The sequence below is a fragment of the Rhodnius prolixus genome, unplaced genomic scaffold, assembly GCF_049639745.1.
Source record: "Rhodnius prolixus isolate KJV_2025 unplaced genomic scaffold, Rpr scaffold_12, whole genome shotgun sequence".
Lineage (NCBI taxonomy): Eukaryota > Metazoa > Arthropoda > Insecta > Hemiptera > Reduviidae > Rhodnius > Rhodnius prolixus.
This window is the reverse complement of record NW_027411635.1, coordinates 15706414-15733522: the sequence shown is the minus strand read 5'-3', so window position 1 is coordinate 15733522 and position 27109 is coordinate 15706414. Positions and strand designations below refer to the sequence as shown.

At 32.7% G+C, this 27109-nt stretch overlaps 2 protein-coding genes and 1 long non-coding RNA gene across 6 annotated transcripts in view; 1 reads left to right on the top strand and 2 right to left on the bottom strand.

Annotated features, from left to right (window-relative positions):
- The window catches only part of LOC141461754 (uncharacterized), a 13353-nt gene extending 6825 nt beyond the window's left edge, over positions 1 to 6528 (bottom strand). The window contains exon 1 of one of the 2 annotated variants that reach the window (XM_074143054.1): positions 6406 to 6528. In XM_074143054.1, coding sequence (XP_073999155.1) covers positions 6406 to 6420 — 15 coding nt within the window. In that variant the 5' untranslated portion in view covers positions 6421 to 6528. Of the gene's footprint in view, positions 1 to 1556; positions 2646 to 6405 lie in introns of those variants that run through there. The other variant, XM_074143057.1, reaches the window with a different exon arrangement.
- On the top strand, positions 3083 to 26608 carry LOC141461747 (uncharacterized). 3 transcript variants are annotated; one of them, XM_074143041.1, is made up of 11 exons: positions 3084 to 3239; positions 7145 to 7212; positions 7561 to 7737; positions 8174 to 8210; positions 9906 to 10064; positions 10433 to 10753; positions 12566 to 12669; positions 19699 to 19861; positions 21191 to 21523; positions 22045 to 22221; positions 22567 to 26608. In XM_074143041.1, exons 5-11 carry the CDS (start codon positions 9939 to 9941, stop codon positions 22909 to 22911), a joined length of 1569 nt encoding a protein of 522 aa, XP_073999142.1. In that variant the 5' UTR covers positions 3084 to 3239; positions 7145 to 7212; positions 7561 to 7737; positions 8174 to 8210; positions 9906 to 9938; the 3' UTR covers positions 22912 to 26608. The 3 variants fall into 3 exon arrangements, with proteins under 3 accessions (XP_073999141.1, XP_073999142.1, XP_073999143.1); XM_074143040.1 differs by lacking the exon at positions 7145 to 7212 and having other exon boundaries at positions 3083 to 3239; XM_074143042.1 differs by lacking the exons at positions 7145 to 7212; positions 12566 to 12669; positions 19699 to 19861.
- LOC141461755 (uncharacterized) overlaps positions 20432 to 27109 on the bottom strand; it is an 18601-nt gene continuing 11923 nt past the window's right edge. The window contains exon 2 of the long non-coding RNA XR_012463023.1: positions 20432 to 22907. This is a non-coding gene — a long non-coding RNA (uncharacterized lncRNA). The remainder of the gene's footprint in view (positions 22908 to 27109) is intronic.

The window sequence follows — 27109 nt, the reverse complement described above, 5'->3', positions numbered from 1 at the left end:
GAACAGATTTATTGAGAATGTTAAGCTTAAAGATTCTCTTCAGATTATCAAACGGAGCCGAAAAGATCTATAGAACATTGTAGTGCTAATACTGGAAACACATTGAGTGGCTCGCCACTTATTTAACATGATGATTATTTGTCTGGTACAGTTTCAAGAGCATGGAATCGAAGAGTGCAGAAAGTCGGTGACGCAACCGCTCTTTGTCAATGCAGATTAAGGGCATTTGGAAGTAGAGATATTTAAAGAGGACAAGTTCATAAACCTGTCTCTGATGGATTTAAGGATTAGACTGGTGTGTTTAGAAGTAAATAGTAACCGGTGTGAAGATTGAATGTGCAGCTGGAAAGGGGGGGTAGAGTTTACTAATGTGTAGGATAGGGGCATTTTTGTGGCCTATGACCTTTGCATTAGGGCACTCGTCTCGTACAATAATACAAAAATGAAAATATTCATACTATTCAGCTATTTTATATATACTTAAATAAATATTACCTATAATATACCTATAATACTATAATATATATAGAACATGGTAGATAATATATACATTATCATATAACTTGTCTGTCAACAACTATATATTATGAATACACTCAAACACTGACTTCAAATAATCTAGCTTCGTAAATTACTGACATGTTTTGTTCCATCAAGATAAAGTTTGGACACACTCCACCCGCCAGACTAAAGTAAAAATTGAAAGCAGTGAACTTTTTTACACCCACCACAAAGTCCGAGACTCAGGGTCGTGAAGTGACATACATTTGCGTTTCTTTTGCTAGAGCCCCCTCATATTAATTGCAATATTGTCAAAAAATGAAAGCAGTTTACATAATGGGATTAATTTAAACGACAAATTAGGCACACATTTTATTACAAGTTACCCATCTCTATTAAAGTGAAACTAATTTTTTTTCTTGACATTTATTTGTGTTTATCGATAGAGTTAGATCGATGTATTATTCTAATAAAACACTGACCAACCCGTCTGACATAATTTAGAAGCAGCTGTGTGTAGGCATGCGCTGTAGTGATGGGCAGAACGAGTCCGTCTTTGGACTCGTTGGATTTGAATCAGTTCCAGGGTTGGAATCGATTCCAACAACTCGTTCACCGATTCCGGTCTCTGTACTTACCCTATGCATTAGTAAAAATGTCACGCAATTCATTAAAAAATATCATTAAATGTTAGCTTTCCCAGTTAATAACAAAACTATATTTCTTTAACACACATTGAGTACTATCCCTAATTTCCAATTGCACTGATAAATATAAAATTAACAACGTAACACAAAAATTAACATAAAAATAGACTAGTCAATTATAAAAATTAAAGCAATGATGTTTAGTCATTATCTAGCTTGACCACTGGAAGACTGGAGTTAACGTGCTTCAAGAGGATCCAAGGTAGAGAAACGGAAATGGGTAGGAAATTATTCCCATAAAAAAAATTCTAACCCTTCAAGCAAAATGATAATTACTCATAAATAAAGAAATATTTATTTACTAGGACTTGTATATCAAGCTTTAAAAATATTATCTTATTATCTTACGAAAAGAAAAAGCTGTGTGCTTAATCTTTAACATAGCGCTGGACACTCTTATTCTTATCTTCATTGGGTAAGTTTAACCGTGTACATGACCGTGAGACAGTCAAAGTAACACTGAGCCAAAATTTAGTATTACCTAATTGGTTTACTTACTGCAGTATCCCTCCCACTCTATCACCAATTTCACAAACATTCATCGATTGGAAATAATTTTTAGTTAAATATTCGTTTTATTTGAATACAAAAAACATTATAACGCTTTCTTAAGATGATTTTAATTTTTAAAATTTGTTTTTGTCCATTACTCTTATATAATACGAAGAATTTCAAATAAAATATAATATACAAACACAATGATCTAGTATGCAGGTGGAGTCAGTCCTCGTTACCATAGCAATGGAACCGTTAAACAACTCCGGTTCCAGCTCCAGCAATTTCTATTGGCTAGATTCAGTGAACGAAAAAATGGAACGAGTCCGGTTTCAAAAGGATTTAAATCACTCCGGATTCGACTCCACCAACTCCAGTGGATTTAACCAATGAAAATGCTAGAGCTGGGCCGGAGTCGTTTAACGGTTCCGTTGTCATGGTAACTACGACTGACTCCACCTGCACACTAGATCATTCTGTGTTTGTATATTATATTTTATTTGAAATTCTTCGTATTTTATAAGAGTAATGGACAAAAACAAATTTTAAAAATTCAAATCATCTTAAGAAAGCGTTATAATGTTTTTTGTATTCCAATGAAACGAATATTTAACTAAAAAATATTTTCAATCGATGAATGTTTGTGAAATAGGTGATAGAGTGGGAGGGATACTACACTAAGTAAACCAGTTAGGTAATACTAAATTTTGGCCCAGTTTTACTTTGACCGTCTAGCTGACATGTACACGTTCAAGCTTACGCCAATGAAGATGAGAGTAAGAGTGTCCAGCGCTAAGTTTAAGATTAAGCACACAGCTTTTTCTTTTTGTAAAACAATAAGATAATATTTTAAAAGCTTGATATTCAATTCTTAGTTAATAAATATGAGTAATTATAATTTTGAAGGGTTAGAATTTTTATGGAATAATTTCCTACCCATTTCCGTTTCTCTACCTTGAATACTCTTGAAGTAAGTTAACTCCAGTCTTCTAGTGGTCAAGCTAGATAATGACAAAACTGCATTGCTTTAATTTATATTTGACTAGCCTATTTTTGTGTTAATATTTGTATTACGTTGTTAATTTTATATTTATCAGAGCAATTGGAAATTAGGGATAGTACTCAATGTGTGTTAAAGAAATATAGTTTTGTTATTAACTGGGAAAGCTAACATTTAATGATATAATAATATAATAAATTGCGTGACATTTGTTCTTATGTTTAATCGTTCCAAACCTTCTGCTGCCTCATTTTCATTTTTATTTGCCTAAATTTTTTGGGGCGGGGCGGAATCACTTTTTTTAAAAATAGGGATTTGAATCAACTCGTTCCACCATCGGACTCGTTCCAATGGAACGAGTCCGCTCAAATAGCCCATCACTAATGCGCTGTACTAATATGTGCTTTGTGATCGGCTGAGTGTCCGAGGTCTTTTAGATTTTACTTTTGGCTTGTGTTTAGTTCTTTGTGCGTTTTGTGGAAAAACAAATATTTATTTGCCTCTATGATAGATATTAGCACATGCGAATTAAACAGGTAAATATTTTTATTATCATTTCATTTGGAGAAAAAATACTCTTAATTTGTGTCTCTTGTCAATTTTTATAAGTAGCTGAACAACCAAAGTTACTTTTGGAGACAAATTTTGTTTCTTCACCCGCAAAATGTTTGAGAAAAAAAATAAACTTTTTTTAATTTCCTTTTTAGCAGAGCAGAAATAAAACAATCACTTTCTTGAGTCCAGTAGTATTAAACCGTTTGAGATTACTTTTTAAAACTAGAAACTTTAAAATAGCAGCTCGAATGCAGTTAATTTCCTTTTGTGGTAACCCTTCATGTTATGGAAATTGATTTAAAAGTACAAATTTATACCTATTTGTCAATTTAATTTTCGTGAAGTGCTACAATGTAGAAAGAAGTGTATTTATTTGTTGGAAGTGGCTTAATCATTTTATGATGTATCTATAGTTACTTATATAACATTTAAGTTATCTATAGACTGACTACATTTTTACTGCGCTCTTGCTAAGGTTTAGTTTGAAGAAATTATCAAAATAAAAAGTTTTTATAGAATTCGCATTGGACGAGGAAAATCTACGGTAAATTTTAAGCTATATTTGTGTCAGAGAATTAATTTGTCTGTGTGCTTCTATGTTGTAGGTTATTTCAGGTTTATATTGCATAAATTAGGAAGCCTCTTTTGTCATTGTTTATGAAATTATTTGACTATGAAGTTTCCTGCATTTGGAAAATCCATTTTAGATTTACATTCTGAGCCCCACATTCCCAAGAGAAAAGTATAAAGAGATATTAAATTAAAATTGTAATTTATTTCTTGTTTGTCGACAGTTATTGATTGGGCAAGGCAATAGCTTTTTTATTCTCTGTCGTTTATTTGGACATAGTCTTTCACTTTTTAAATTTTTAGTCAATATTAAAGTTAATTTCGTTTTGAAGCTTTTTAAGGATCTGCTTAACCGAAAATCAGTTCTGTGAAATCTCACAGAGGCGTGTGTCCTCTCCAAATGTACTATTATCACATCTCAGGGACGGTGTTTACTGCTATCCTAAATGTGTTCACAGAGTGAAACCACTGTTTTCTGCTTGATGAATAAATCCGAAGTCTAATGACGAATTTAAGTTCACAAGAACTTGGTATCTGTTGCAATCAAAGTGGCAGTTTTTTCTCTTTTTTTACTGTTAAGTGATTCCGATCGTGTCAAATTGAGTTTTAGTCGGAAATAAATGCTTTGTTATCTTAATAAAAAAAGAAATTTCTTAGAGCATTCTGTGCATGTGTTTGTACAGAATAGGAAAAGTCTTGAAAAATTAAGACTTGCTTGTACCTCTTTTATGTAATTTCTTTTTGATATACCCTTTTGGTACTATTGTCGTTTCTATGCCATGGTTTCGGAAATCGAAGCTTTTATAATTGAATTATTTTTTATACAACCCATTTTTTTTATGTGTTATTTTTCACATGAAAATTGATTTTGAGAATTTCTCAGCGTTGTGCAACAGTAGGCATCACCCTACAGTGCTACATGTAATTATTGAACGGAGAAAAACTGGTGTGTTCAACGTGGAGTGGCGTTGGTTGTAAGCATAAGAGGCGTTGAAGTCTGAATTGTTGCTAGTGGGGTATACCATACTGCAGGAGCGGGTGTTGGTGCAGTAGTTACGAAGCGTGGATTTGTAAGTGGGTGATCCCCTGTTCGAAACACGCGTTTGGATACAAAATTTAATAAAAAAAGTATGTGCTTCCGTCGGTTTCGTTCGTGCGACATCGACTGCACCAATCATTTTTGGAAATCTACTCTAGCTTGCTTCGTACAAAAGACTGGGTAATCAAGTATTTGTTTGTTTGGTTTGATAAATTAAGTCCAAAATCACAGCAATTTTTTTTCTTTTTTTACCAAGAAATGATGCGCCTAAGTGCCCGTGGCACACCGGTTCGGAAATCTGGAAATAAGAGAAATTCGTAACACCTGGTTTCAAATCAGATGCTTTTTATTCGCCTCATATTTTACTGCAAACTTTGTGTGTTAGTTTATTTTATTTATTTTTAACCGTTTATCCGCCTCAGAAATAGAAACCATTTGGCGTCTTGTTGTCCAGCGCCGATTAATTTGTTTGTGATGTCATTAAATGATATAATTTTCATTATTCTGTGCAATGTAAAGATGAAAAAGCAGAAGTTATTCATTTCCAGTAATAACTTTACTTTAATTTATTGCGCACTTCCTTAAATAAATATCCCCACTCGTGTGTATTGTCTAAAAGTTAAGACCTGTTTTATTTTTAGACTGTTTGCCATACTAGTAATTTCTTTAAACTATGTCGTCATATTGTTTGCTTTAATTGGAATTTTTGTTTTTAAATTTTATTTGTTTAAAAACTGTTCTTGTAAATCTCTGTTGGGCTATCTTTTTTGTCGTAAGAGGGCAAAAATAGAAATAGTTAACAAAATCACAATGATAACTTCCTAAAATTAATAATAGTAATAATAAAATTGATAGAAGTGACTAGAATGCTCAACTCTGGTCTTCGCGATCACGGATTAACGTTCTAAAAACACATGTTTGTTTATCACAACTATATAAATCGACCGAGTGAGCATGCCAATACATTTTCATGAATGCTCAGAATTGGGGATAGAATTGTTGGGCTTAGAACATGTATTCGCTCGCTTTGTGTAAAACATATATTTGAACTGTTTGCGTTCATAAACCAATTTTTTTTTAATCAAAATGATTTACTGCTATGTAAACTGTTTCGACGTTATGTTTAATGCAAATCTATGAAGAATATGGAGAAAATTGAAGATGTAGTGTGGCTTGAAAGACAAATCCACTACGTGTTTCTCTTGTCATTGTTTGTATGTAGAGAGTAGGCGTTTGTAAAGTATACAATGTGATAAATTCGAATGAGTGTGCTAAACTCAAATAGTTGTGCACAACAACTATCTTGGCGCAGGACCTTTTTTGAACATTAGGAGATTCACTTATTAAGTGTTGTTCGTGTTGTACCGAGATACTCGCATGGTCGCCGAGATTCTTGCAGAAGTAACTACTAAAGAATACTTTCCACTTTGAGTTATTTCAGTAATTTTAACAATAATTAATGAGGTTGCTAAAATTACGCAATACTTCGTACACAAACAAACAGAAAGGGTGAATCTCCTGAACATTTTTTTATTTACCTTCTTCGAACTCATTTAAAGGAGAAGCCCCCACAGTTTTTTCAGTCTTAGTTCTTCAGGAATCCAGAAGAATGCGGTATTAATTCGCCATTCGATTTCTAGACCTACAGCGCCTTATGAAATCTGTGCATAAGTCTAGAAATACAAAGAAACATTATTTTCTTAACATAAAGCAATTGTGATAGACATAATATGCAGTTATGCTGGAAAGCGATTTTAGTTCAGAGATATCCTTCATCATAAACCTGTAGTCAGATTAATGAAATTACTTTTTTTTTTATATATAAATAACATTATTTTAGATATCCGGGCAATTGCATTGTCCTTTATTTATACCTACGAGGTAACTGTTTTTACTTCATCACATCAATAATTATTTGAGCGAAACAAAACGTTTTAAGAAAATTTGTTCTTGACCTAATGAAAAGAAAGAATGGTTTTAGTTGGACTCTTAATTTCTGTTGCTATTATTAGAGGCGAAGTCTTGCAATTCTTGCATGCTACAACACTCAGTTTGTTGTTTCTATCAATCTATTTTAATTCGAACACTCTTCCAAAACTACTTTCAGATCTAATAGCTGCGAAAAAAACCTCATTATGATAAAATGTCTGAAATTAATAAATCTTTTACAATTTTTAGTTATAAATGATGTCTCAGTTTGATTTATTTTGCGTTTTTGTCGAATATGGTCCTAATGTTTTTTTTGTTTTTGTTTTTTAACTTGTATTTCAAAAATAGGTATACAAAATAGTTATGGGATCTCAGAGGCGGAGCGAAGTGGCGTCACCCTCAAGCCAGCTAACGCTGTAAGTTTGTCGGGATGTTGTACTCGTATTATATAAAAATATTGAACAATTTGAGGGACATATTACAGAGAACATTCCAGGCCACACCCAACAGACTTCTGTAGTTCTGTTTTCATTGTTCTCATATGGAGAACTATGTTATCATTATTTCTCTTATTAGTTAAAGAAAGTGTTGCAATTATGTCAAATTTTCGATTTGAAAATGTTCACCTTATCTTTTGATTTGGTCCCACATTAAGCGATCAAAACTTTTCAATTTTTTTTTGGTTTTGAGATTCTCTTTGCTAAAAGGGTAGATGAATTTTATTGTGTACACTTGCTTAGCTGAACAGTCTTGCTCTGTTACAGGTGGAGTATGTAGTGTGCTTACTTTAAAGTCGGCCGCTATTGTTTATTTGAAATGTGACATAACCGTGCTGTATTAGCAAAATAAATATGGATTTGACGATGGCTAAAGGACAGAATGGATATCTACTCCAGAAATCAGCCTGTCCCTCCAGTCATGTTATCTCTATTACTGTTTAGGTAAGTAATTCAAAGTATTTTTTTATTTACTTTATGCTAAGAGTTCTGTTTAGCATGGAGCTTGCAGTAAAAATAACTTTTTTCTGCTATCGCTAAATGATGGGCCGATTATAATTATAAAATTACTCTTAAGTGAGTGAAGTAAGTTATAATTTCATTCACTTCTTGAGAGTCAATTTTGGCATCAGTCAATTCCACGATGACCCTTGAAAAAACTTGTAGAGACCGAAATTTCTAAAACCAATCTTGTACAGTGCTCAAATTTGATGGCGAAAGGTGAAAGAGGGCAATAGATACCTGATGGAAGACTCATATCTTTGCTTCAATTTGCTAAAATGTACTCTTTAACTTAATTTAAAAAGAAATGTATAAATTTGTATGGTATATACTGCAATAAGAGAAGATGAGTGTTTCACAGATCTTGTGATTGTTGCAGGACATGGAAACCACAAGGTCATTGATGCCTGATTAAGGTAATATATTTAAATATTTATATAAACCTAACAGTTTAGTGCTACCTTATTTTGCTATATGCCAAAACTTTTTTTTCTGCAATTTTATGGACAATTGTATTTTATGGTGTGGTAACATTAAAGTTTAGTGAACTACTAGGCCAGGTTTCTTCCTGACGACCTAGCCTAGCATTAGTGCTTTCAGAGCCTTTAACATTTTTTTTTTAAGGAATATTCATTTTACGGCAGTTCTTGGAATGCGTTTGTGGTATCGTACTGTTTCAGTGAAATTTAATGATTTACAAACTTATTAATAAGAAGTGAATATTATTAAAATTTTCATGAAGATTGAAGAAAATTTATGATTTAGTAGATTGAGAGTAATAGTAAGAGAAAGTCGTGTGATTTTCTACACTAATTTTTTGAAGAAGTCCACGTTTCTTCACTAAGCAATGATTTGCTTTCTAAAGTGGTACAATATTATGTACAATATTTAGGGCGAGTTTGGTTTAGTGAGTGATTCTAATTAGTAAGTGGGGTTTCTTTTATTTAGCTACTTTTTATTTGTTAGAAAAATGATATTAGTGTTGACAAAATATTATATTACAGTTAGAAAATCGGTTTTGCTCAAGTTGGCAGCGTTACCACAGATGCTTCTTTTCTCTCTTTTTTTGTGTATGTTTTGTTGACATTGGCTTCCGCCATACAGTCAAATAATATCTGTCTTTAGCATATGACATATATACGTTACAGAAAATGTATTCGTTCTTATGTATCTCGCTAGATTTTATGTAATATGGTCAGTCTCGCTTAAAAACCTAAAGCTTGCGTTTGGGCTAATCGTTTTAGGTCAACATAGTTGTTGTTAAGGCAGTTGTACATGACCGATTTTCGGTCAAATCGGAATTACTAGTCTCTTCTCCCATCCCTGAGGAGATGGTAGCATTTTAGTTTGTCTTGCTAGTTCATTCAAGCATGTTGTAAAGATAACAAGTTCAGATTCTCGTAAGTACAGAAATAACGTATATGCAGTGTTTTTATTTTTGTTTTGTCAATCGCATTGTAAATGTAATGTATAATTTAATCTCGTATTTAACTGTTTAGTCAAAATAAACATTCTCCTGGCTTTTTGGTTATTTCTTATAGTTTAAAAGCTTATGCGATCTGTGTAAAATTAGAACTGAGAAGACCTGGTGGTTGGGTAGGAAACCAGATAAATTTGATGACTGGCTCTCTTGCAGAGCACGGTTGGTTCAGGAAACATTTTCACAGGGGGTTATTTAACTCAATATAGGCTTCTCCTAGAAGGAGGAATTCGTCCGCGAATGACAGTATACATGTATAAATGTCCCTCATTCTAGTTTTATTCTGCGTGCTTATTACATTTATTTTGGGCTTCTTTATCCAACTTCTTTTCTACACCAGTTTAATCGTATAAATCAGGGGAATATGTTTATTTTTATTAACTTACTTTCTGATCTGCTTCCAATCCAACCAAACATAAATTCACGGCCAAGCAAGAGTTTTTGAAATTTTTATTGTTCTTCCAGGTAGATTTAGAACTTGGATACATTACTTAACTTAAAAAAGTAAAGTAATGCCTATTTTTTTCAGGCGGGCTTTACGTCCAACTACCAAATTATTACTTAATGTATGTAGCTTTGAAATTGAATTTGTAGACAGTATTGTAATAGAGATTTTATAACTTGATTGCAGAAGGTGGGGGAGGGAGTGGGTAGCTGGTGGGCCATGGACGTGGGCCACGACAGGAGCAGACAAAACAATTCTAGCTCGCCAGATAGTAACAACGAACTCTTACCCAGCATGTCCCCTGACAAATTAGAATTTTATAAGACTTATGACGTCATGACAGGGGTAAGTGTGCTATTATGTTTTTCGTTTTTCATAAATATTTTTTTGTCTTCTTATTACACATAATGCTGTTATAACTACTGATATGCAAGTTTTAAATCAGGATTTACTACGAAATTAGTGACAAAGAAAACAGAGATGCTGTGAATAGTTTTTAAACAAGGTGGCGAAAATACTTCTTAAATTTTTAGTTTTTTTTTTCTAGTTATTAGTTTAGTTTTTTAGCTGCCAATATATAAAAATACAAGATCTCCTAATTTATTTCTCATTATTTTTTACTTTTACTTGTAACAGTATTTATGACAGAACTAGATTAGGTTTTGACAATTTCTAGAACGTATATTTTACCTCTTCGATTTAAAATTAATTAGGTACGAATCGCTGCAACTCTTGGAGGTTTCTTCAGCCTAATGGTGTTACTTGTAGTGTACAAGAGTAAATGTAAATCTCGGTCAGTTAGCGAAGAGGATCTAGCTGCAGTAGCTGCGGCTGTTGTCGAAGAAGAGGAACGCAAGGAGACTGAAAGAAGACTCAGTTTGTATGGTGGTGGTCGCGGGCAGACCGGTACTCGAGGCAGAGGAGCTAGCCTAGCGCCCGGTCCGCCATTTGCATACCATCCTCCGTTGCCTGTAGGAGTGTACACTCGACATCACTCCCTAACACCTAGTCCTCCTATGGCCATATACAATCAGGTATATAGTGTAGCTTTATTTTATTTTGACTGATAAGTGCGACATTCAGTTTTGATTTTTAAATTGTGGGTGGTTAAGAAAAAATATTATACTATTCATTTCTACGTTTGAAATATTTGTTATTTATAAGAGGCTTTGGAAACAATTTTTTGCACAGTTTTTTACATTTTCAAACTTTTTAAAACGAATGCTGCATGTTTACTTTCAATGAAACAAGTTCCAAAAGACATAAAATCAGTTTTTAAGAGGGACGGGCTTCTACTATTCCAGATCTATACCTGGTTAATGTTAGAATAGGATATTGTTTATCCTGATATAATTTACATCTTTATTTGGGCTAACGGTATTTTGCTTTTACTGAGTTAGAAAAGTCGTTTATTTTCTAAACTTGGAGTAGAGCAAACATTTATTAGGTTAGTTTCTAGTATGAGACTAACAAATCGTCAGTGTAGGAAATAACTCGCCCATTTAGGTTATTCAAATTTACTTGCGGACATTCATTTATACAAGACAGTATACCTTTTCATTTCCTTACCTAATCCAGTGTCCCCCTTCCAATGTATTATGTTTTACTCTTTTTTATTGATTTTTAAAATGAATAAATAAACCACACTTATGTTTGAGCCAAGTGAAATCGAGCAGATAAGAAAACGTAACATCCTACTTATTTAAGATATGGTTTTGAATAAATGGTTTATCCTCTCTCTCGCTCATATTTATCACTGCTGAGGTGTCAGTACCTTTATTTATAAAATTTCATAACCGGGACTTTCATATAAGCGCACAAAAAATAAAGTTAAAAACATACATATAAAAATTATAGTCGACTATACTGGTTTATTAGCAAATGAGAACACTTAACTACAAATAGTGCTTGGTAGACTGATTCTACTGGCGGCTACACAACCAGGGGTTAGGTTTCGTGTAGAGGTATTATAAGTACGGACTAGTAAGTGGGACAACATCCCCAGTTCGAATCATATAGACATAAGTTGGCTAAGGCCACTTTTTATTTAATTGTGTAAAATGATAGTTGTTAAGTATGAGCTTCTGTTATCCGAACACCTAATTTGGTAGTTGATCGAATATTACTTTGGATGTTTTACTTCCATCACCTCCTGAGCGCTTGGTTATACCATAATATTCCAACTATTGTATATCGCGCTGAGCACTGTGCGCTTGAAATATAAACACAAAGATAATCTAAAATTATGGACTATACCGATAACAAAAACAAGTTAGTTTATTAGAAGTTAGTTTACATAATGTGACCGCAACGGAAAGAAAATCTAGCTTCACAATTCTCTTTCTTGGTCTTCTCCTGACCTTTCGCGCCTGTTAGGTAGGTAGAGACGAGGCCTCTTGAAGAAAAAGGACTTTTCCATTGATGCGTTATCTAAATGAGTAAATTTTAGAAAGATTTTTCAACATTTAATCAGCACTTAGTATTTTTTCTTTTTAATATATATTTTTTAATTTATTTTGCTATTAATTTTTGTTTCTTTTGATATGTTGGATAGTTCATGAGTATTAGGAGTAGGGAAGTATTTTTACTCTTTTGTTAACAGAGGTACTGCATCTTATCAGGAGAAAATAGAGACTTGAGAATGTTTTAAAACCTGTTTCTTGAATAACAAAGATGTTTCTTTTTCGTGCACTCAAGTTTAATTTGATACGTGCTCTGTTCCACACCTTTCCAAAAATAAATAAATAACACATTTATTCCCTTTGTATTGGCCCATCCACATGTTTTACCTGAGCACACAGTGGCTGTACTGCAGTTAGTAATTGAAAATATCTACTCACCATTAGGAAGAAGAGGACGACATTCCTGAGGTATGGAGAGGTGTACCAGGCAAGCGACCAGGTATGCAACACCTGCTGCGTGTCCCATCCTCTCGCAGAAGTTCACGCAGGTTTATTCCTTATATAATAATGATACGTTTATTCTGAACAAAAAACATACAAACAAACAAAAAACAAACTTTTTAAAAGAATGTACTCTTGTGTCGATACGTGTAAACTTCGTAATTTTTGCTTTTTGTAAAAAAAAGTAAGGAAGATTTTTAAAAATCCGTAATCACTTCTAAAATGAGTTAAAAATAGTACTGTTCCTTTATTATTATTATTATTATTATTATTATTATTATTATTATTATTATTATTATTACTAATATTGGGATAGCAGTTAATTGTTTGTTGTCTTTTAATCCATCATTTGGAAAGTTGATCTTTGTTAAGCCATTTAAATTGTGCACTTAAAATTAGAACAGAAATATTTGGAGAATCTCGAAGGAATTGTTCTTATTTTCTGATTATTTCTTTAATTAAAAATTGTTGAAACTCTAGCTAGCCGTCAGATATCGATTGGCGAACAAAGTGTGCACGTTATTCGATGGATTGCTAACATTAATAATTTTGTAATTACACCAATTGTCTGCTAGTATTTTTTTTTCTTTTGTAATTCTGTAAGCACTTATAAAAAAATATGCGTAGACTACTTGAATCTTTCAGGTTTCCGCGCGTCCATCGCCCGAGCAAAACACTAGAAATCCTGAGAATTTTTAACTGAAATCTATCGATGATACTTCAGTGTAATTGCAGTAATGTCCCCCTCCCAATATATGCAGAGCAGTGGTGCCATAATAATAATTTAATAAATCGCTTGAGTCCTGCTGAATTTTTCATGATCCTAAAATTCACTCAATACGTCTGATGTTTTTAACTCGATGTTTAATTAATCTTTAAACTCTGTGGGAATGTTCCAGTACATGTTACGTCCCCTTCAAATATTTCAATTGTGACCTCAATTTTTTTTTTTTTTTTTTGTTAAAAATTAATGGATATTAATGGGTGGCTTTATGTGCCACCTAAAAATTATATTACGAGATAATGCACTTGACCAGAGATCATAATTCATTTTATTAGTAGCAGGCACTAAGAACCCTCATATATAATATAATCAGAGTATATTAATCCCTAGTGAGAGAAAACACTGTGTATCCGCCCAAGTTACGCGTTCTAAAATTTAATAGCAGTAATACAACCTTAGAAAGTAAGATGATCACAGGGGTCGACGATTGAATTGCATTCAAACAACTTTACCGACTGATACACGCGAGCAATTTAAGAAAAAGTAGGTGTGCGTTTTTTGTGACTATAGAAAAAGTATTTTTAATTAAATTTAAATTTTTTATTTAAGACGCGTCAACATCTGAGGTTATTTGTGCCCGGAGCTTTTTCCAGTGCACCGCGAGTTTCCAGACAGTGTTCTCTCATTACACTGTCCATCACCGGGCAGTGAGCCGTAAGAAGCTCTTAGGAGGAAAAAAAATCTTAGTGTCAGTGAGTAATATGAGAAATGGAGAGTCTGTTCCAGTTTATTCGAACATGAATACACTTTCTTAAAATGAGATCAGTTTTTAAGTGGAAAACAGTCACTTCATTTTTTGAACATAGTTATAATGAAACAAGGTAGGATGTGATGTCATTCATGGAGAATGCCTCTCTGAAAAACAGGGAGAAGCCTTGTAGTACTGAAGCCTACTTCTTCTTTAAGGTAATAGGTAGGTAATTAATAAACGTCTTTGCACTTCCGCCCTCAAATCTGAAGAACTAATGGAGGGGTGTTAAAACAGCCTTGTCATGTTGTTAAAATCTTTAACCGCCAATCACCTGAATAAAGCCTATTGTGAGTAACGAGTAATTGGTACCAAACCAATCTCAGGACTTACTAGAGTTTTGCGAAATGATTTATTATTGGATTGCGCACTTTGGTGTGGAATAAATTATCTTAATGTCATGCTTTTACTAGATAGAATTAACTATATTGCACTAATATGTGTTTCGGTTTCTAGTTGACCTTTTTTCTTGTTTTCCACTAGTGATATTTTCAGTATTTTCTTGTTGGTTTTCCAGGTCTTAAGTGTAAAATATTTATATAAAAGTGTCAAACGTTTTGCTGTCAAAGGTTGCTGTTCTAGTGGAGTTTTGTTGCGGCCATTTTAGTTTTATGCTTTATTATTTTTTATTTACGTTTTTTTTCGTGTCCGTTCTGTAATTAATTGAATAAAAATATTTGTCCATGTTCATCTGTATATTATTCATTTTCTCTGTCTTTTATTTTAGAATATTGAAATGTTTGAATATTTTGGCTTTATGTGCCACCTAAAAATTATATTACGAGATAATGCACTTGACCAGAGATCATAATTCATTTTATTAGTAGCAGGCACAAAGAACCCTCATATATAATATAATCAGAGTATAATGTGCACATTTATAAGTAGCTAATATAGAACAGACCCACAGAGAAATGTTGCTTGCTGAAACGTTTGACATTTTTATAATAAATTATTTTTATTCCAAGATCTTCAAACCTACAGAACAAACTTCAAAACGAATTTTTTTAATAATATTTTAAAATCTATTAGTTACTTCCACTTTTAGGTTTAACCAGGCATTCTGATTTTACCAGAACCATCAGTACCTCTCCTATTTATGTATTTTTTCTTGTAACTATCAGTTTGCATGTATATGTTTTCTTCTTGCCTATCTTTTCTTCCTTTACTTTTTTTGACGATTCGTAGGTAGGTTGTTTAACAAAATTAGCTACACAGGACTAATGCTATTATAAAAAATACATTTTTGAGATTTTCTTGAAAATGGTTCCTTTTTTTTTAACACTAATGAACACGAGTAAAAACAATCACTTCTATGTTAAACGTTTCCAGGATTTTAGGGAGGGCGTTCTCAGGGAAGTTGCCCAGTTGCATTAATGCACTCGGCGAAAGTACTTTTTCAAAATAATGGAAGGTTCTAACAGCTGTACAGTATTAAGAGACTTTAAGAGATTTTAAAGCGTTGTTAAAGTATCACTGAATTAGTGGTTTACCAGAAGTGCGAGTGTTCCCGCTATATTTTTATTTTTTGGAAAACAGCTTCATCACTAATGAGGTAAATGCTGCACCGACTTAAAATGAAAACCTGTGTGTAAAGCCTATAAACTTTTATTTTATTTTGGCGTCTTCTGTTAATCTTAATAACATTTGGATGGTGTACGACCATGTAACATTTTATTGAAACTTATTTGATCATGTTTAGTTAAAAAAAAAATAGATTTTTAATAAATAATTTAATGATCACAGTGTTATTCGCCTCAACCTTATTTCCTCCACGATTTCCTGAGGATGGCTCCCTTGTCCAAAGTGGAGAGTGGTGAGTTGAGAAAATTACCTTAACCCTGGCTGTGGCAAAAGTCCTCATACCGCCTATTTAGCCTGCTCCTAGGAACAGTTGCCCAGGGGCTAAGGAAGTTGTGATCGGATTAGGCTCCCCATTTTACTAGCCCATGATGGATTGGACCATCGTTTTTCAACAGTTTTTAAATGGATGGGAATTTAAAAATACAATAAGAAAAAGAAAATTAACTGGCAACAATGAAGTTATTTTGAAAGAAAAATAATGTTGGTTTTTGAAATGTTATGTTAGACATTTCAAGTTATTAATAAAAGCATGTTAGTCTATGTTAAGAGAATCTATGAGTGATCGCCACATGATCTAAACTTAATTAAAAGTAGGTTGTAAGTAACTAAAACAAAAAATGGATACTAAAAACTTAGTTTAATGATACCTATCACTGTTAATCAAACAATTTTCTGGAATAAATATATTTTTAAGGAGTTCTGGGAAATCGGAGAGTCTAGTTTTAGTTGGGTTAATGCCAATCACATCTACAGGAGGAAAGAAGATATTCGGATATTACATAAAGAAGACGCAATCATAAACGTTAGTCATAAACTTGTAAACTTCAAAGCTCATCGCCTACATTTATTTGTAACTTTTTAAGTGTAATTTTAAGTGGAATCGATAAATTAGGAACTATAAACATTACAATTAGAGAAAGTTGTATTAGCGCGTCACACCAATTTTGTTTTTACTAACTTTGCTAATGGCAGCTTAAGGGCCTTACAGTAACACTGTTGCAGCTAACTATAGCAAAACGCTCGCATCACAAATCTTAAATGTTGCAAATGTGTATTTTTTTCTAATTTCAAACTGCACGTTTCACTAAATTTTCTTCCCTAGTTACATGGTTTCTCGACTAGTAGTTCCTTAATTCTTTTAACTATCCATTCTCTTTTCATTGTTTTCATAGAACAACTTGTACGGTTGAATTATTTCCTCTTTATCACGCCCTCAAAATAAATAAATAAAAAATTAAAAAAACAAACAAACATAAAACCAAAGAGTCACATTTACTAATTCTGAGCACCTTTTGCACTTTTTTACAACCTTCCAAATGATGTCCATCACAAATAATAAAGTATGAGCCGGTTTTTGGTTGACCTTTTCTTTTTCTGTCTGTTTATTTTAAATTTTGTTTTGTTATAGGTGATGAATGAAAGATCCTGTTTTATTAATAATTCTGTTACGTTCCTTTCAAACTCTCACTGCGCGTTTATTTTTCATAAAGATAACACAGCCAAAACTTCATTCAAAGAAAAATAAGCTTGAAAACCACGGTGTACATTCGAGGTGCGATCCAAATATTCCTGGACTGATCCGATAAAAAATCTGAAAATCATGTTATTCCTATTGCTTTTCAGGATTTTGAATTTGTTCTGTCTTGGCGAGTGGAACTCTGCTAGGCTTTATTATAGCTTTGTTTGAGGGAAGCCATTATTAAATTTTTATCTTCTGTTACGTCCTTTTTAAAATGTTATTTTTCGAAGCGAGTTGTTTCAGATCAGTACATACATAAATTCGTTATGTTTTTGCGTAGACGACAACAATAATTGAACACATGCTTCCACGATGCGCTGTAATCGCGATTCTTGCCTCAAAATGATTCCATAATTAAATCCAAATTTTACCGCATCCTGAATTCACTATTACGGTGATGTTTTCCGTTGAGATAGGCGTTAAAGGTATTTCTGTTAGTTGTCATCTTAGAGCTCTATTCAACCTGCTTTGATGCCATTTGGAAACTTGCGTTGGGCCGGTTGAACGTTCACCAAACAAGCTTGTTTTTATGAGTTCCAGTCGCTCATAAATAATTTTCCTTCCGTCGTAAAATTATCATGGTACCATTAAAACTTTACATGAATTTGTACAACTAGTACTACTGAACTGATCTCATTCAAAATAGCTAGAAGACGTTTAACTGCGCGCAGGTACTATACAGATTAAATATAAGAGGTTGTCTGGGAACTTTTGGATCACACCCTGCTTATTAAGCTAGAATTTCTAGAGAAAAACGGGCTGTCCACAATATCTCAACATAATTCAAGAAAGCAACTAGTAAAAACAGTTATCAGCCAGTGATACCGTACATAGAAGTTTTCCGGGTGTGCCAGGTGTTGAAGAAGCAGACGGGATGATTTTAGAACAATGAAATAAATTACATATAAATAATATATAATTATGAATTGTAAATATGTTACTATGATCTATCAAAGATCTGAATTACAGCAATTTGTTTAAATTCAAAATGATAGTACGGTAAATAAGTAGAATATAATATGGTAGCGTGAATAATGTGCCTAAGGTAAAATAGTATTTTGATTAAATCTCTGCAACTACAAGCAGAAGATTGGGGGTTTGCTTATGCTGGTCATTCCCCACTTTTAAAGAGAAAAAGAAGAAAATTGATTAAAACCAATTTTTTCAGACTTTAAAGTATGATATTGTAAACAATTCGAAATCCTGTGTAACAAATGGAAAGTCAGACTGAATAACCATTAAATGTTTGAAGTGTATTTTGATTCTAATATTGTGTAATATTCTTTAGGTAATTTGAAATTCAGACCTCAGTAATAACATATTATTCTATTATCATGTGTTGCACTATTAGTGGATAAATAATCGTCTCTAAAAGTTCGGAATGACTGAAAAAGTAGCAAGAAGACAAGCAAAAAAAGGTTTTCTCAAATAATTATTTGGAATTTTTTTTTCGATTAAACGAAATGAATTATTGCTTTGATTTCTCTTCCTACAAGGTACCTATCTATTTTAAAAGTGTTCGCCTTCTGGCAAAGATTTATCAACATCAGTAGAAAAATATTTTAGAAACTAGAAGAATCTTCAACAGAAATGGATTCTCCAAGAGTACTAAAACTATTATCCACCAATTTTGAGATATTCGTTAAAATCTGCTTGGCTGCCAGATGCCTTTGGATGAGGGTTAGGTGGCTTAAAGTGAAGTACATAGCAAATTTCATGGGGAAAGCCAGTTCACCGACGCTAACATGACCTAAAAACAGGGTCTGCCATGTCACTTCCAATTAGAGCAACAAGTCTGCCTGCTTGATTAGTCTTAGCGCCCCCCTGGATAAAACTAGAAAGTGGTCTAATGCAGTGACAGTTTGGGCACTCATGTAAAACTATTTTGTTTAGTGTATCTTCTACAGACTAACTCTGGTTTAATATCATACACATCCTCTCACACACAACTTTATATTTAAGTTGACATACATTAAATTATAATTGTATTTAGTATATTTGTTTGTAGGTTTCTCTGGAAAGCCTAGGGCATTGTCTTTTGCCGTAAGGTTTGATAATAATTAACCTCCCCAGTAAAATCATATGTAAATCACCGTACTAACCTCCACTTATAGCATACCATCAAACTATAATAGATTTAATGATGACACAATTCGGACACATCCGTCAGCGAAACGTTTTGCCATTACTACGAATATATGCATAAAAAGTTCTTTCATTCAAGACCTATAATCCTACAAAACAAAATTCAAAATAACCATAAAGAATGACTTATAAATTGTATTTTGTTGTCGCTTTTCTAAGAGAATTCACAAAATCTTAAAAAATGATAAATAAAAATAATGCTGCTTAGAAGTCTAAAAGTACTGAGGACTTACAGATTTTTAGGCTAGCATTCTTTTGTATGCACATTGTTTTGCCTTATGTCAAAACATTGGCAGGTTTTCTTCTGTGACTTGCTCGAGTTGCGACTCTTCCTATCTTGAGAGGCGCGGATCTGCCTTGGAAATTGGCCATCCGATACCCCCACCATTCATTAATACAAGCAATTCAGACAGGCTAGACGAAGAGCCCTGGGACTATTACTACCCAATTGATATACAGGTGTGTAGCGTTATTTAAAAAAGTCACAACTAAAAACAAAAATATTATTTTTCGTTCAAGTTTATAAACTTATACAACTATTAAAACATTTGAAAAGCTCGTTACGTTTAACCACTTCGAACTAACAATAGGAGACCTTGATATTCCATATCAATAAAAAAAAAAAAAAATCATACCCCTAACACCTAGAATCAATAGTTATTTGTCAGTTAGTAATTTTATTCAACTCTTAATTAGCCTGATTCTAGCCAAAATATGTCAACTCAAAAAATGATTTAAAAATCATGTAACACATTGAAAAGGAAGAAAGATTATAGCCAATTTCGGTCGTAATTTTTTATTATTTTTTTTTGATAAGCTTTTTACCTAGAGGCTGGTTCATTTTCAGGGCTTATGCATAATAACATTATAATTTGTATTACATTATCAAGCCTTGAATATGACAAAGTTTCTGGGTCTAAAGCTTGGCAAAAAAATAAATAAAAAATTATGACTGAAATTGGCAATTATTTTTCTTCCTTTTGGATTAATAAATTAGTGACCAAAAAAGGAAAACAAAAATAATAAAAATTAAATAAAATATTATACATTAAAATTACAATATTACAAAATTGTTTTGGGAAACTGCCATGTTAAGTTGAGCTGCAGAGTGCCTCTTCAAAATAATATTCCGCAAAATAAATAATATCGACATAAAAAATATTGCTGGCACTCCAAGTGTGAAGCATAACAATAACTAAATGTATGACTTCAACGAATAAATTTTTGAGTTTCTATGATTTTCTTACAAAGGGCTGGCCCTATTTGGTTTTGTTTTCTGAGTGGTTATTTCACATACTCATTTATTTATTAGTTTATAATTATCATCCAAGTTGAAATAAGAAATTGATACATCATAAAATCAAATAAACAAATTGTGGTTGTTACTTCAACTGCTTAATAAAACATAAAAATGATTTTAAGTGAGGAAGTCATGAGTTTATCGAGCCAGGATAATGTATTATAGTGTTTTTATTATTATTGTGGCGTGGTCTTATCCTGAAATGCCATCGATTCTAGTTCCTCTTTTGGTGCTAGATTCGGATTACGTTTTAAATGAATATTATTTCTTGAACCCACATGTAATAAAAAGTAAACTGTTTGAATTTCTCTTGCTTGTGATTTAGAAGCTTAAAATTACTTACTTTTGGTGTTATAATTGCCACATTGTTACAGATTATTAAAAAAAGAAGGAAGTTTTCCAGCTAACAATGGATAATTTTCGTAAATCTGAATAGAGAAATTACTTGGTGTAACAAAATAACTTCTAGACCATTTTTTTTGTTGCAGGTAATTCAGCCTACGCCCCAGGTCTCTCCTTGCTCGTCACAGGCTACCCTACATGGTGGTAGGGGTATAGGTGAGATGGAGATTGCAGGAGACATTGGCTGGCGAACCCCAAGTATGCCTCTAACTCACCTCACTTGTCCAGTTCTGCCCCGTTCCTCAGGTGTGGCACCTCTAGCTGCCCATGATCCCCGATCTGAGCTCCTTAATCTCTCTGCTTCCCCTCATTTTTCTTCTCCTGATAGGCAATCTTCTCCTCAGCAAACAGATCAAGAGAGATCCCTCGGGTCTGATTCGGTATTTCTAGATGAGGAGCTTGTAGATACAGAGGACGAGGTGAGTTAATTTACTTTTACCATCAGAAATACACTTTAGTGAAAAGAAGGAACACTTTGGTTATTTGAAGTATCAGTTCAAATTCATATTCTAATTTTTTATTTTTTTTTTGTTTATAACCGCCGATAGCTAGTTTGCATTGGTGGAAACCTATTTTTCTATTACCTCGCGTTTGTTAGTTAATAAGAAGGTTGGACAAAGTGGTTTTAGCTCAAGGAATCCATCCAAAGCCGCTGAAACATCGCATTTAACTTGGCGCAATTGGGCAGAGCAGTAAAGAGGAACGTCTTTTTCTCAAATAAATCTGAGTTCTGCATCAGTCGCTAGACAGTAGTAGAGGCGTAGTATGGAGAAGGACTGGAGAGCAATTTTTCCCTGCATTATTTTTTCTTACTGTTTTTCCAAAGCGATACTGTAATGGCAATATCTCAGATAAGTAGGGTGTTCCATGTTTTTAATTTTTTTTTTATTACTTTTTAATTTTTTTTTGTTCTAGTCTAAACATTTTCTATTTCCTACAGGTTGACGGTTTCTCGACAGATTCAGAATCAGGGTCTAGCCCGGGTATTAGCACTGGTTCTAGTCAAACAGCGGGGAGCAAGATTCCGTCCAGGCTTGCAGGGGGGATCCCGAGGCCACCAAATCCCCAGCCTTCGTCACCCCTAGCTTCTCATCAACATTTACTTTTTAGACACAGGGTAATTTTTTTTCGTACTTTAATTATATCTTGTTAATAATACGTTGATAATGTGGGAAACGGGATGCATTACCCTTTTTAAAAATAGGAGTTATAGATTACGTTTGAAATTGAACTAAAATATAATTAATATGCTTATCTAGCCGTAATGAACAATTTAAAACTTTTTTTCTTCGAATTAAGCAAAATTTCCAGAGGAATGTTGCCACACCACAAACCAATTATATGCTTTCAGACTGGAATGTCGGCTGTGTTAAGCCATTCTTACGTGGTGTAATCATATTATACTATATTCCAAAGATGGTTTCTGAAATTATAAATCTAATAGATTTTTTTCCCCTTGTAGGTTCCAGGTCCGGCTGTACAGCAACAAAGGAGGCGCTATTCATCTCCGACAGGGCTCGAGGCTTCTTCAGAAATCGGAGAATCTGTTGGTGAAAAGGTTTCTTCAACGACTTTAGCACCAGCTGACCTTATGGCAGGAAATGATAAGTGTAAAAAGACATCAAGTGATAGTGATACCTTACTTGCAACGCCTGCCCTTCGCAACGTTCGAACTTCCACTATAGAGACTCGTACATTTATGAGCATCTCTTGTGATCGTCTAGTTGAATCATTGCAACGTTCCCAAAGTGATCTCAGCAAGGATTCTGTCCAGCATTGCGCGTGGTCACAAGAGACGTTGTTCTAAAATAAAACAAACAAACAAAAAAGTACTTTAGGTGATCCTAAACTTCCTTCATTAAAAAATGTATTCATGTTGTGAAAATAAAGTGAACTTAAATTTTAGCAAATTCCTTTTTAATGTAAGTACATTTTTTAAAAAGTCAAATTTAGTAAAATCAGATAAAAATCAAATGTACAATGGGGAAACAGGGTGAAATTTTTGTAAAAATCATGCTGTTTCTTTTTTTTTACGAATGGTGGTGTTAGTTCATTTTTAAAGCTGAAGAATTTTATTTATTTTTTTTAGCTGACTGTATTTTAGAGGATAAATCACACTTAGAAAGTGGTGCAAGCTGTCTAGAAGTTGTAAAAAAATCGTCTGAATTTGTGTTATTGCAATTTTTAACTGTAAAATAAGTGGCGCGGTTACCATAGTAAACCCCGATTACTAGAGGCCCCCAAATCTCTGAATTGCGTATTTTGAGATTTCTCTAAAGAAACATTCGCATTCCTAGTTGAAGAGTGCGCGTTTAACTTCCTCCTATTTATTTCTTTTCCTGTATCATCAAATTAAAAAATAATTTCATTTAAAAGCTTACATACTATTTCTTTGCACAGTGCTTGCAGATCAAATAACGCCACCTCACTATCACTTTATATTCTTGCTCCTTTGCCATAATAAAGGTGAAAATTATAGACGAAAACTTTTCTGCGAAGAAACTGTTACGAGAATTTCCTTTAATAAATTTTAGGATTCTATCCTATGATGAGTTAGACCAGCTCTGATTTTTATTACAAAGTTCATTTAATAAGCTGCTCTATAAACAATGATATTATTCACAGCCTGAGAGAATGAGTTGAAGCTCATATATGTAACAGCTTGTTATATGCAACAATATGTTATACAGCTAAAAAAAAAAAGCACTAACCGAAAGGCGGGCCTGTATTCTGGATTTTATTTTCACTTCCACTCACGTCACTAAAGGTATTTGAAACTTTTTACATCAATCTTGTTATTTTATTGCAAACATTTATTTTTCTCTTCAGTTGTCTGCCTGATACAGCCAAAAAGACTACATGAAACGGATTACTCGATGTAAAAAAGCGAACACTTAAGGTCGCGCATCGAAAGTGGAGAAGAGTAGAATGACGATGACATGAGGAAGAGACAGTAGGGTACGATTTTAACCGGAAGACGAGAAATTGGTTTGGTACGCACCAAAGAGGTGTAACATACGGCAGCGATTGGGCGGTCACCATTCGGTGGTCTTAGCAATTGTTTTTAATTTTTCTGTTGTTTTGCTCAACACAATAAGGGATCCAAATGGAAGTCTATTCCGCTTATTCATTATAATATTTATTTTTCGCACAAATATTTGGAAGCGAACGGTATAAAATTTTTACCCATGATCACACCTCATATTTTTATTGTTACGCTTGAAAGCTTAATTCAAAACTCAGAAATGCGTCTTCATTCGATGGTTATTTTTTCACGCGCTAATGAAGAGGAAAAGTTTTAAACTCCTTGCTTCAGCCATCTTGTTCTTTTCTTGCCAACATTGATTTTTATTCTTTCTAGAGTTTTCAGCCTAAAACAGCCGCAAATGACTACTTGTAACAGATTGCTTCATGCAAAAAGGTCGATTATCAGGGAACACAGATATATCACGAAAATTACTTGAGCGACTAGGGTAGCGCTTCGGTATTTATCTATAGTATTTTAACAAGCTGATAGATTTTATTCTTGAAGTGTTACTAACTTTTTGAACATTGAAAATGTAAACTGAATGAGGAGGACGTGCTTTTCATTTCAAAATCGGCATAGATGTAAGCTTAAGTACAATTTTTTGTTTATTTATTGATCTAACAATTTATAGCAATTATCTATTGGTCTTCAACATTGCACAACCCAGTAAAGGGCTGTTTAGGACTAAAATAATGGTCTTGCAACCATTCATTTCGTTTAAAATTACGACCCTCGTACGCATATTTCGTTCTCTTTCTAATTTAAGTAAAAAGTGCTGGATCAACTCTACTAGATTAACGTTTGAGTTTAATGTAAAAAAATCTTACAATTATTTCAAACTATCACAATTTATTGAGTAGTTTTCCTTTTCGATGCTGAAGCATCCGCTCCCATATCATATGGTACGCGCCTGGCCTACAAATGTTAACTTACAAATTAATTATGCCTTTGAAAAAATAAAAGGGCTTGTTTAATTAAAAAAAATATAAATATTCAGCTTATATTAGTTAACTGTGCTTCTAAAAATATAACTTGAAATCTGAAAAAAAGTAATTTTATTTTCTCTCTTCTGAAATGAAATGGCATTAATTAAATCATTAACCGTTCGTGAATCAATTTTTTTTATTATTAATAGAAAGAAAATAAGGAATTCGCTGAAATTTAGGAATTATGAGAGAGGAATATTAATTTTTATTTTTGTAAAAAAGGTTCTTTCAGAAAATTGAATAATCTTAACTTTTTGACAAAGTGTGGGTCCACAATTAATTAGAACCATTTATTAATAACCGGTATCGGTTTCTTACAAAACTATCATCCTGTACTCTTAGGACATTCTGCAAAAAATAAAAAAAAGGAGTTACTAAAAAAAATTAAAAAAATAATTACAGCAAAAATACTTGTTAACAATTTAAGACAAGTACTTGTTTGTGAACAGTATGCTCTCGGGCAATAAATAAAAACACGACGTTGTCTGATTGTAATTCCTAAAGTTTTCTAATTTAATTTAATAATTTAACCGTTTTCTTTAAACTTAAAAACTTTCTTTAAACTTTATTAAATATTGGTTGCTTAATTTTACAAGTCATCTATTTTACAAGTCCATTTTACAATTACATGTCAACTATTAGTAAGAAGCGTGGTGACCCTATCTACCTTCAGAAAGTTTCAAAAGTAAAATTTCTCAAAAGTGTAAAAAATGAAGTGATAAATTTATAATTATAAAGTTAAACAAAAATAGGTCTAAATTTATCAGTGGATATGCAAACTTGAAAGAAAATTGTTGGACAATTTTTCGAGAATGGCCAAAAACGAAAAGAACTTTATTGAGTAATATTGCGTTTCCGTCAACCAATTTTATTTTAATTCAATATTATGATCTGAAATTTGATTCTTATTAAATTTATATACAGCTTTTAAAATAGTATAATATACTGAAATGACACTTTAGCGAGGACTGAAATAATGTCGATCACTAAAGTCCCTAAACCAGCTCTTGAGAGTTAGCCTAATGTAATCACTAAAGCCCCTAAGTGACCTATCCCTTAACAGCATAAAAAACAAACAGTAGATCTGTACCTGAAGTTATGGTTTTGTAAATAATCGAAACGGTTTATTTATAAAAGTAGTTTGCTGAAAGTGTGACTTAATTATTCAATTTTTTGTGAATATCATTGTGATGCAGATCGTAACATCGATTCCTCCTCTACATAAGAAAAGGTTATTATAGCATTTATAAAAAATAAATAAATGTATTGTCAGAATATGTGATTTGTTGAATAATTAAAGTAATCGGGGGAAAAATAAATAAATTCCTAGTTTTTAGATTGTTAGTACTTTAGATTATTGGATTTATCTATATGTACAGAGGACTTGTTAAGGAAAAATTTTGTTCTAGAAAAGTTTGTAATTGAAATTTATTTATTTTTTACTGTAAATGTAATTACTTTTTCTATTAATTAACATGGTCTTAAGTGTTGTTTTTCTTTTCTTTTTTAATCAAGCATTTCTCACCTGTTCTTATAAATTCTTTGCATTCTAAGTCAATTTTCACTGCCAAACACAGGATTCTAGGCTACCCTATTTGGGTTAATTTTCTTAAATATGTGTTAAAAAAAAGAAGCCTGCATAATTGTTTTTAATTATTATTAATATTTATTTTTGTTGTAAGTTAGTAGTTTCTTAAATTTAATAAGTTTTTATCCATTTTAACTATTTTTTTTTATCTTATGTACGTTTTAATAAAACACTAAGGTTGTTGAAAAGTAATGTCACCGAATTAAAGAAAAAAACAAAAATGACGTACGTTATTCTCTTGCTGCAATCATTATTGTAGTTATTATTGACAAATTTTATTTAGTTTCCTACTAATAAATTAGATGGAGGCGGGTAAATTTCTCTTACAGGTGAAGAAGGATCATAAACTGTGCTTACTTATATTGCAGCAGTAAAACACGCTTCTTATAATTTGTGTAATCAA

Coding starts and splice junctions, on each gene's coding strand:
- LOC141461747 (XM_074143040.1), top strand. CDS start 9,939: ATGGACGTGGGCCACGACAGGAGCAGACAAAACAATTCTAGCTCGCCA. Junction 10,754..12,565: donor CTATGGCCATATACAATCAG/GTATATAGTGTA, acceptor ACTCACCATTAG/GAAGAAGAGGACGACATTCC. Junction 19,862..21,190: donor ACTACCCAATTGATATACAG/GTGTGTAGCGTT, acceptor TTTTTGTTGCAG/GTAATTCAGCCTACGCCCCA.